The sequence below is a fragment of the Elephas maximus genome, chromosome X (assembly GCF_024166365.1).
Source record: "Elephas maximus indicus isolate mEleMax1 chromosome X, mEleMax1 primary haplotype, whole genome shotgun sequence".
In the NCBI taxonomy this organism is placed as follows: Eukaryota; Metazoa; Chordata; class Mammalia; order Proboscidea; family Elephantidae; genus Elephas; species Elephas maximus.
In genome coordinates, this window is record NC_064846.1 from 51426567 (window position 1) to 51437934 (window position 11368).

General features: G+C 40.1%; 1 protein-coding gene across 1 annotated transcript in view; it reads right to left on the reverse strand.

Moving 5' to 3' along the window:
• RNF128 (ring finger protein 128) overlaps positions 1-9356 on the reverse strand; it is a 125352-nt gene extending 115996 nt beyond the window's left edge. The window contains exon 1 of the mRNA XM_049873159.1: positions 8954-9356. Coding sequence (XP_049729116.1) covers positions 8954-9356 — 403 coding nt within the window. The remainder of the gene's footprint in view (positions 1-8953) is intronic.
• Positions 9357-11368: the final 2012 nt, after the last annotated feature.

The following is an 11368-nucleotide window of genomic DNA, read 5'->3' on the forward strand; positions in this document are numbered from 1 at the left end:
AGTCAATACGAGAGATGATAGTAGCTGGCACTAGACCGATGGCAGTGAAGGTGGTTATACTTTGGAGGCAAGACTATGTGAAGATATGAAGGAGAAATTATACAGGCAGAAGGAACAGAAAGGGCAAAAGGTTTTACATATTTCTCTTGATTAAGAAACAAAGAAGACTAGAGTGGCTGGGGCATGGTGATATGGGAGAAAGGGGCACAGGATAAGGGCTGATCATGAAGGGCCTTGTAGGTTACGAAATGAAGCTTTGATTTTATTTTAATTCGGACTGTTTTAAGTACGGGAATGACATTCTCTGAATTACATTTTCCACAGGATCACTCTTGTTGCTGCGTGGAAGTCAGATTCTGTGTAGGGATGAGAGTAACAGGGAGACAGACCTGTTAGGAGAGTATTGCAGTGGTCCAGATGAGAGATGGTCTTGGCTTGGGATTGGATAGAATCAGCAGAAGCAGAAAAAAAGTGCATGGATTTAAGAAAGGTTTGGAGGTAGAATGAAAGGACTTTATGTTTAGTGAGATGTGGGAATGAAGGACAGGGAGGTATCAAGGGTTACCTGCAGTCTCTAGGGCAGTAAAGAGTTTAGTAGAATTGAGGGACTGAAAGGAACCCTGTGTGGCTAGAGCTGGGGGTGGGAGGATAAGAGATGAGGTCAGAGTGGTTAGCAGGAGCCAGGTGATTCAGGGTTGGCTAAGGGCATGGAGAGGTGTTTGAATTTACGCTAAGAGCAGTGGGAAGCCCCTGAAGGATTTTAAACAGAGTGTGATTTGTCTTTTCTAAAAAGCTGCTTTGGCCGTAGTATGCAGAGTGGGTTTGGAAGGGGACAGAGAAGCAGAGAGATCAGTTAGGAGGCTTTTGCAAGGTCTACAATAGAGAGGGTGATGTCTCAGAGATGGATAAAACCAGACAGAGTCAGGATTCATTTGAAGTGGAACTGATTAGTCTTCCTGAATTGAGCTCTTCTTTATGCAAATATCAGAGTCCAACTCTTACTGAAGAGTTTTTATTATTTTCTCACTTCATTTATGTATTAACCTTGTATCTCCCCTTTCACTTCTAGAAAAATGTTTTTCTTAAGCATGTGAGTTTGCTGCTCAGACTAAATTCCTCCTTTCCATGCTCTAAAATGAGTGAGTTTGGGGGATTCTGAAATGCTGCAAACTTCTCCCTGTCATCCACTTCATTGGGCACAGTCAAAGTGATAAAAAGAACCATTTTATTTCTCCCAAATTCTTGACTTTGCTGAAATAAACTACATTAAAATTGAAGCATTTCCTAAGGCAATTTACCTATAAATAGCATATTTAATTTTCAAAAACTGTCAGGCTCAGCAAGCAAGTCCTTAACATGTTCTGAATTTTCTGCTTGGGTAGCTCAAGAGTCCTGACTTTTCTTGCACATCTGGGACAGACCAGGATAGCTGTCTCTGCAGCACTTGGAAAAGGTTGTTAAGAAGTTACATAGTTAAGAACAGCTTAAGCAGATACTTCTACTTCCAATCCCATCAAAATGCCAAGTCAAAACCCACAGCAAATTGGGAAACTTTGAATTAATGGTCTGCCTTCAAGTATTAGGCTATTTACTATTCCTTGTCAGTGGGAACCGTTCTTAGACTAAAGTTGTCCCCTGCAGAAAAAGAATCCTTCTAGTACGGAGGCTATAAATCAGCTGGGTCCAGGAGTAAGGGCATTCTGTACCCACATCATGAAAATACGGGAGGTGAAGGAAGCAGTAGCATCCCTTAGGCTTGTTGAGGCCCTTGAAGGTAGCCTATAGGTAAGGAGACACAGAAATGTAAAAGGACACAGGGGAAAATAAAGTATTTTCGTACTACTAAGAGAGCGGGCAGATTATCAGTGAGAGAAGGACAAGCAGCCCCTGACATCTAGACCTGGCCTGGCACTATCAGTTGGGTCTTGGTGAACATAAACAATCTCACAGAACACTAACACTAGACAAGGCCATTTTGTGACCACGATGGATCAAGACAAAAACAAGATCATTCTATAGTCACGTCTGAACAGAGTCAAAATATGAACATCATACAAGCCACAAAAATGACCAAACATCCACCTGTCCTGGCTTTACATGAGTGATTGCTGCTTCTTTACCAATTACGGCTTTAGCCTAGAGCCCTGGTGGCGCAGTGGTTAAGAGCTCGGCTGCTAACCCAAAAAGGTCGGCAGTTTGAGTCCAACAGACACTCCTTGGAAACCCTATGGGGAAGTTCTACTCTGTCCTATAGGGTTGCTATCAGTTGGAATTGACTAGAAGGCAACAGGTTTTTTGCCGGCTTTAGTCTTATCTTCTCCTAGGTAAGACTTAACATACCCAATCATAGAATTGTCCCTGCTTCCTGGCAGCATACAAATCCAGAACAAAGCTATCTAGGGTGACCAACTCTTCCCAACTCTTGCCCAATAATGTCTTGGTTTTAGCACTGAAAGTCCCATGGGCCAGGAAATGCTCAGTCTCAGGAAAAATGGAATGGTTGGTCACTGGCTTACTTCCTTAAACCCTTCCCCAAATCACCTAAAACAAGCCCAAATCCTTTAAGTCCTTTCTAACATCCCTTACTGAGGTGCCCATGGTTTTCCATAGTGTGCCTTCTCCCTGGCTACAACAAATAATAAACCCAACTTTTAAATTACAGGCCTGTTCCTAGTGGTCTTTGGCTGAAGGGCATTGACATAAAGAATACCACATTGAGGAAGGGTATTAAGGCCTCTGGAAATCCCTGGTATATTAAATATTCTTTGCCAACACCATAATTCAAAGGCATCAACTCTTCTTCAGTCTTCCTTATTCATTGTCCAGCTTTCACATGCATATGAGGCAACTGAAAACACCATGGTTTGGATCAGGTACACTTTAGTCTTCAAAGTGACACCTTTGCTTTTTAACACTTTAAAGAGATCTTTTGCAGCAGATTTACCCAATGCCAGAAGAACCTCTTGGAAGAAGTACAGCCAGGATACTCCTTAGAAGGGAGGATGGCAAGAGTTCGTCTCATGTACTGTGTAATTTGGACATGTTATCAGGAGGGACCAGTCCCTGGATGTCTTAGTCATCTAGTGCTGCTCTAACAGAAATACCACAAGCAGATGGCTTTAACAAAGAAAAATTTATTTCCTCACAGTAAAGTTGGCTAAAAGTCTAAATTCAAGGCATCAGCTCCAGGGCAAGGCTTTCTCTCTCTGTCGGCTCTGGAAGAAGGTCCTTGTCCTCAAACTTCCATTGGTTGAGGAGCTTCTCAGGCACAGGAACTCCGGGTCCAAAGGATGCACTCTGCTCCTGGTGCTGCTTTCTTGGTGGTATGAGGTCCCTAATTCTCTGATTGCTTCCCTTTCCTTTTATCTCTGGAGAGATAAAAGGTGGTACAGGCCGCGCCCCAGGGAAACTCCCTTTACTTTGGACCAGGGATGTGACCTGGGTAAGGGTGGTGTTATAATCCCACCCTAATCCTCTTTAACATAAAATTACAATCACAAAATGGAAGACAACCACAGAATACTGGGAATCATAGCTTAACAAAGTTAATACACACATTTTGGGGGCAGGGCATAATTCAATTCATGACACTGGAGAAGGACACCATGCTTGGTGTCATGGATTGAATTATGTCCCCCCAAAAATGTGTGTATCACTTTGGCTGGGCCATGATTCTGGGTATTGTGTGATTTTCCTATATGTTGTAAGTTCTACCTCTATAATGTTAATGAGGGAGGATGGGTGGCAGTTGTATTAGTGAGGCAGGACTCAATCTACAAGATCAGATTGTGTCTTGAGGCAATCTCTTGAGATATAAAAGAGAGACACTAGCAGAGAGACTGGGGACCTCACACCACCAAGAAAGCAAGGCTGGGAGCAGAGGGTGTCTTTTGGATCCGGGGTTCCTGCATGGAGAAGGTCCTGGACCAAGGGAAGATTGATGACAAGGACCTTCTTCCAGAGCTGACAGAGAAAGGCTTCCCCTGGAGCTGATGCCCTGAATTTGAACTTCTAGCCTACTTTACTGTGAAGAAATAAATTTCTCTTTGTTAGAGCCATCCACTTGTAGTATTTCTGTTAGAGCAGCACTAGACGACTAAGACACTTGGTAAACCAGAGGGTCAGCAAAAAAGAGGGAGATCCTCAATGGGATGGGTTGACACAATGGCTGCAACGATGGGCTCAAACACAGTAACGATTGTGAGGATAGCACAGGACCAGGCAGTGTTTCATTGTGTTGTACATAGGGTCACTATAAGTCGGAACTGACTCGATGGCACCTAACAACAACAGTAAGGCCTAGCATGGAAAAATGAGACTGAAGGAATGAAGAGGTACAGGGAGCCAGGGAAGAGTTGAAGGGTGCCAAAGGCCTGAGGGTGCTACAGTGTGATTTCCTGAAAAGGTGGTTTTTAGGGGTTATAAAAGATGATGTGAAGGGAGAGAAGGTGAAGCCATGAGATTTGGGAGGAGGAAGAAAAGGAGAGAATGACTTTTTGGCCCCACCTTTCATACCAAAATAAAACAAAACACTAATGAAAAGACAGCAAAAACGAACAAAATTTTGGCTTATGTTATAAGATAATGATTCAGTCTTTAATGACCTAGAGGCTGTTCATATAGTTCTCATATCCACACTTGCGTCCTTATGTTTGTCAACTTCCTCGTGTAATAGTTTCTACATAAGGGAAATTTCTGGGAAGAAAGAAAACTAATGACATACTAGTTGACAGGTCTATAATGCAAAACTCTAAACCTGCAATTTTAATTCTGTAGGGTTGAGATTATTCAATACTAAAGATCAATATTCATTCTACAAAATGGATGAACCTTGAAAACGTTATGCTAAGTGAAATAAGACAGTCACAAAAAGGACAAATATTGTATGATCCCATGCCCATGAAATAGCTAGAACAGGCAAATGTATAAAGAACAAAGTTCATTAGTGGTTAGCAGGAGTGGGAGGGAGGAGGGAAAAGGGGAATCATTGCTTAGGAGGCACTGAGTTTCTGTTAAGGGTGATGGAAAAAATTGGAAATGGAGAGTGGTGATGGTTGCACATGATGAATGCAGTTAATGTCACTGAAATGTATATGTAACATGTGATGAAATGGTAAATGTCTTGTTATATATATTTTTACCACAGTAAAACAAAGATCAATATTCATTAAATAAAGTCCCTAAAACAGTGCCTGGCATGTAGTAAGTGTCAATAAATGTTAACTATTACAATTCTATCATTATGCTAGTCTAATGTAATGTAATCTTGGCTGAAAGCAGAGAATACCAGAAAGATGTTTACATGTGTTTTATTGACTATGTGAAGGCATTCGACTGTATAAATCATAATTATGGAAACATCACAAAGAATGGGAATTCCAGATGCCTAATTGTGCTCATGAGGAACCTGTACAGACCAAGAGGCAGTCATTCAAAGAGAACAAGGTGTATGTCAGGGTTGTATCCTTTCCCCATGATTATTTAATCTGTATGCTGAGCAAATAATCCCAGAAGCTGGACTATATGAAGAAGAATGTGGCATCAGGAAGACTTATTAACAATCTGTAATATGCAGATGACACTACCTTGTTTGCTGAAAGCAAAGTGGACTTGAAGCACTTACTGTTGAAGATCAAAGACTACAGCCTTCAGTTTGGATTGCACCTCAACATAAAGAAAACAAAAATCCTCACAAGTGGACCAATAAGCAACATCATGGTAAACCGAGAAAAGGTTGAAATTGTCAAGGATTTCATTTTACTTGGATACACAGTCAACGCCCATGGAAGCAGCAGTCAAGAAATCAAACGACGTATTGCATTGGGCAAATCTGCCCTCTCTCAAGTGTTGAAAAGCAAAGATGTCACCTTGAAGACTAAGGTGCGCCTGACCCAAGCCATGGCATTTTCAATTGCCTCATACGTATATGAAAGCTGAACAATGAATAAGGAAGACTGAAGAAGAGTTGATGCCTTTGAATTATGGTGTTGGTAAAGAATATTGAATATACCATGGACTGCCAGAAGAACGAATGAATCTGTCTTGGAAGAAGTACAGCCACAATGCTCCTTAGAAACGAGGACGGCGAGACTTCGTCTCACATACTTTGGACATGTTATCAGGAGGGACCAGTCCCTGGAGAAGGACACAATGCCTGGTAAAGTAGAGGGTCAGTGGAAAAGAGGAAGACCCTCAATGAGATGGACTGACACAGTGGGTGCAACAATGGGCTCAAGCACAGCAACGATTGTGAGGATAGCGCAGGACTGAGCAGTGTTTCATTCTGTTGTATGTATGTAGGTCGCTATGAGTCACAATCAACTCAAGGGCACCTAACAACAACAATAGTGTAATCTTTATTAACATGTTTATTTTAAAACAGGAGCAATGCTGAAGCTTTAAAAAATGTTTTTACTGGACTGGACCAAAAGCAAAGAAGCTTCCGAGATAAACTGAATGCTTTGAAGGTCAGTGGAGCAAAGGCGGGGGTTTGGGGACTATGGCTTAAGGGGACTTCTAAGTCAATTGGCAAAATAATGCTATTATGAAAACATTCTGCACCCCACTTTGAAATGTGGCGTCTGGGGTCTTAAATGCTAACAAGTGGCCATCTAAGATGCATCAATTGGTCTCAACCCACCTGGATCAAAGGAGAATGAAGAACACCAAGGTCACACGATAACTATGAGCCCAAGAGACAGAAAGGGCCACAGGAACCAGAGACTTACATCATCCTGAGACCAGAAGAACTAGATGGTGCCCGGCCACAACCGATGACTGCCCTGACAGGGAGCACAACAGAGAACCTCTGAGGGAGCAGGACATCAGTGGGATGCAGACCCCAAATTCTCATAAAAAGACCATACTTAATGGTCTGACTGAGACTAGAAGAATCCCGGCGGTCATGGTCCCCAGACCTTCTGTTGGCCCAGGAACCACTCCTGAAGACAACTCATCAGACATGGAAGGGACTAGACAATGGGTTGGAGAGAGATGCTGACGAAGAGTGAGCTACTTGTATCAGGTGGACACTTGAGACTGTGTTGGCATCTCCTGTCTGGAGGGGAGATAGGAGGGTAGAGAGGGTTAGAAACTGGCAAAATTGTCACGAAAGGAGAGACTGGAAGGAGGGAGCGGGCTGACTCATTAGGGGGAGAGTAAGTGGGAGTATGGAATAAGGTATATATAAGCTTATATGTGACAGACTGACTTGATTTGTAAACTTTCACTTAAAGCACAATAAAATTATTTTAAAAATGTCTTTAATCATATCTCCTTGATTATATTGGAGGTATATTTTGAATGATAAGTCTAATTGCCTTGCTTTTAAAACTTTGTTCAGAGTCATACATTCAAATGACAAACTTACATCTGTCTTCTGGTGAGATTTACTCTAAGTGACCTTTGGTAAATCTTCTAAATTCCATGGTTGAGTACCTACTTTCCACTAGATGTTGGTCCCTACTTCAGGTTATAAAGTAAGTTTTGAAAGCTGGGCTATTGTTTAGTTTGATACTCTTTATCCTTTAAAAAATAGCAGGGGAGTGAACAAGCAGGATGCAATTGTCCATGCAAAGGAAACCTAGAATACACAGAATTTCTAAATTAAATATAAAGGAAGTAGCTTCCGTATAAAACGTTTGATTCCCAATTTCCATCAGAAAGCTGCCTCATTTTTATTTCTACAAAAATGAAAGTCACTTCTAAAAATATAGGCACGTGCAGAGAATGCTTATGAAATGCTCTCAACTTGGGGAAAAAAAAGAACACCTAGTTCTGGCAATGTCCAGAATGTGCTACAAAAGGTACAACATAGAGTTGTATATGTTTACAATAATTCTGTGCTTCTGAAAGACCATCTTACCCGGTTTTTCTTTCTTTTTTTGATACCGAGAGAAACAAATAGCTTAGTTTTCAAACATTAGTACTAAACTGCCACATTGTACGTATAGAACCTGGAATGATCCAACCAATACTCCATTCTTAACAGAAATTTGATTTTCTTTCTTTTACGATTCTGAAATTTGTTTAATTTCATTTGCCTTAGTTTTCACAGAGACCAAATTTGGTGGTGATAACACCAATTATGTATTCATTTACCATCAGCTCTTTCCTTTTTGAAATTATCCCATTTTTTTTTCTTTTGCCAAATCTGGAACAAAAAATTATACATAACCCCAGCATAGAAAACTTGGGCCAGAAGTCTATTTCTTCCCTGGTTTAAAAAATATTACTTGGAAAGTGGCATTTTTACAAAATAAAATAATAATTCTCAGAAGTAAATTCCTTTACAAAAATAATAAATTAGATGATTCTATTTACTTAAGAAGTGATAAGTAAACATTTATAAGGAAAACCTTTACTTTTGATGGAAATTACAGTTACATTCTATTTCTGTCAAACACTTTTCAATGGATAACGATTCTTACAGAGTAGTTCTATATGTATCAGTCCCACAAATAGATTCAAATCCTGCATGCATATGGTATATAGTTGAATTCTCATTCCTGTAATATTTTACACACAATATGCTATCGTTTATTCATAGTAATGAATCAGTTTTTCAGGTGCCACATACTCGAATACATGTAGTCTTTGGAATGAGAAAATGAAACAAACTGAAAAGGTCAAATTAATAATGAAATTCAAATATCTTTCCTTTAATATTAACAGGTAGAGACACAGTTTATTGAAAAAGCAATTAAATAATACACACTTAGAAAACAAATACAGCTAAGAAAACCCGAGAGAAAATAACCACTTCGCAAATTGCTCTCATCCTTGGACAAATTCATTAAAAATATCAAGTAACTCCAAGTAGTTCAAGGCAAGAAAATTTAAGGTAAAATTGTTTTTCAACCTCACTTCCAGGTCCTCAGGTAATTCTAGATGGAAACACGATTTTAAGATAAACAAAGACATGAACCCTCTTTGGGAGTTAGTTATTACTTACCAAAATTTGCCATCTGTATCGTTTGGTTGCCAGTCTGTGGAACATTGTAAATCACAACAGCATGAGCATTTTTTCTGCCCGCTGCTTGAATTTTTTCTGAAAATGTACAATTACCTCTTTCTATCAGCGCAATCCATGGCTTCTTAGCGTTAGTAAACTCAGTGTTGTAGTCACAAGCCTGGTTGTTATTGTTCTTTGGGATGCCCACTACCCCCATAGCGTTAGTCACTGGTGAGGCTAATCCATAAACACCACATTCACATGTCTCTGTTGTAGTATAGTTGCTGGTTTCATTGTAATAAGTCACAGTCACATAGGCATTCATTGAAAAAGAGGCTGGAATCTTAAATAAAAAGATAATTACATGAAGCAGGAAAAAACTAAATTTATTCTTCTGGTTCATTGCTCGTTTGTTTGAGCATAAAATTTAAGATGTCTGCTGATATTTCCAACAATCAGTCACCATTGTCCACTCACGTCCCTGCTAAGTTTGAAATTTCAGTTGCAAGCAGGTAACAGATCCCACCTCTAGCAATATAAGCTCTGAATACATCAGCTCTGTTTCACTTTATCTAAATTTCCCTTTGCCTGCCCCTCCTCCAATTGTACACACACGTAACCCTTAACCAGGACTACCTTAGCAATAAATAACGCCATCAACTTTATTCTACATGTCAACTTATCAGGATTGGATGGCTTCCTGCACTGAAGTTTTTTCCTTCTTACTGTTCCAGCCAATGCACTTTCACAAATATGGAGTGGATCGGAATGAGGAACTGGACTCTTGGGAATCCCACGTGACAGGGCTGAAAGTCACCTCTCTCGGAATATCTAAAACACCAAACTGGTTTTCCAAGCCCTGCTGAAATACGCTGTCAACCAGTTCAGCCAGGAGTAAGTTAAGATCTGCAATTTTAATGGCTATAACCACCACTATAGTATTAATCAAATTTATTTTTACAGCCTTTTCCCCTCTTACTGCTTTGTGTATTTTTTTCTTTGCAGGCTCCCCAAGGAATATCCTCTGCTGCCTTGTTTATTCTTTGAAAAGTAAATGTATCTCAGTGGCTAGAGATTCTTTCCTCTCAAGTACAGTGCCTTGCCCTTAATGTTGTTGTTCGTAGGCACTGTCCAGAAGGTTCCAATTCACAGCAATCCCATGTACAACACAAGGAAACACTGCCCCGTGCTCTGTCATCCTCATCTTGCCCATGGTAGAGACTCAAATATTTGTTGATTGACTGATATCTATGCATTGCTGCATTCCATTAATTTTTACGTCCCATGTGTTACACTCTAAAAAACAGACTCTTCAAGGTTTAATTTTTAACATTTAGAACTTTTCAGCTTAGTTCTTTCAAATGTATAGGCAGTTTTATTTTACTGCCTCCTTTATTTAAACTCTATTTTTAATCAGGAGTACATTGGACCCTAGCAGCACCTGCGCAAATTGCTGGGATAGGGACATTGCAATGTGTACCAAGGTCCGGTGAAGGAGTAGATGCACCAAAACAAACAGAGATATCAGGAGTCTGGGCAAGAGTCAGCAAAGTAGACAAACAGGCATCAGGCTGTCAGAGAAGCGAAAAGCCACCAGGTCAAAAGGAAGGCAGGCATAAAGAGCCAAAGTCCGAGACAAGTCGTCTAGGATCAGGAAGACTACTGGAGTCAAGGGGACAGGGCCACAGAAGATAGGAAAATAGGAGACACTGTTGAAGGAGATGACCCATAAGACTGTCTACTCCCCCTAGGCACCTGAGAGATTAATGTTGGAGTGGATCCTGCAGGTGGGAACCAATAGTTAGAGGGGAGGAATTCAGGGAATTAGCAGCAGAATCTGCTAAATAAATTCCCACAGATGCACAATACAAATATAAACCTTTCTATCTATGAGTCGGAACCGACTCAATGGCAATGGATTTTTTTTTTTATCATAGCTACAAATTACTCATCTGTGTATTCCCCCACAGTATTTGGCACAGTAGCACCTTATACACATTCATCACTTTAATAACTGTTTATGGAATTAAACTGAAAAGTTTAAAGATCATGTGTATTAGCTTATGACCTATTTAAGAGTAAACATAAACAGTTTATTATTTTGGTACTAGCACTAACATTTTGATGTGTGAGAGTTCATAATAAAGCCTGTACCCACAAGACAAAAAACAAAAACCAGCCAACCAACCATCAAGCTGAAAGCAGATTATTATCTTCAAAACCATTAGTTTGCTGATTGCTAATGGACAAACATCTGTGATAAATTCAACACTAGCATTTCACATGCAGATAGTTAGTAAAGTTCTAGAAATCTGATTTAACTTTTTCCTGCCAGTTATTTAATTGTTTTTAGGAAGAATTTCTCATGAAACAGTTTACAAACAGACTAGTGAGAAGTAAGCTAAGTCTATTAGA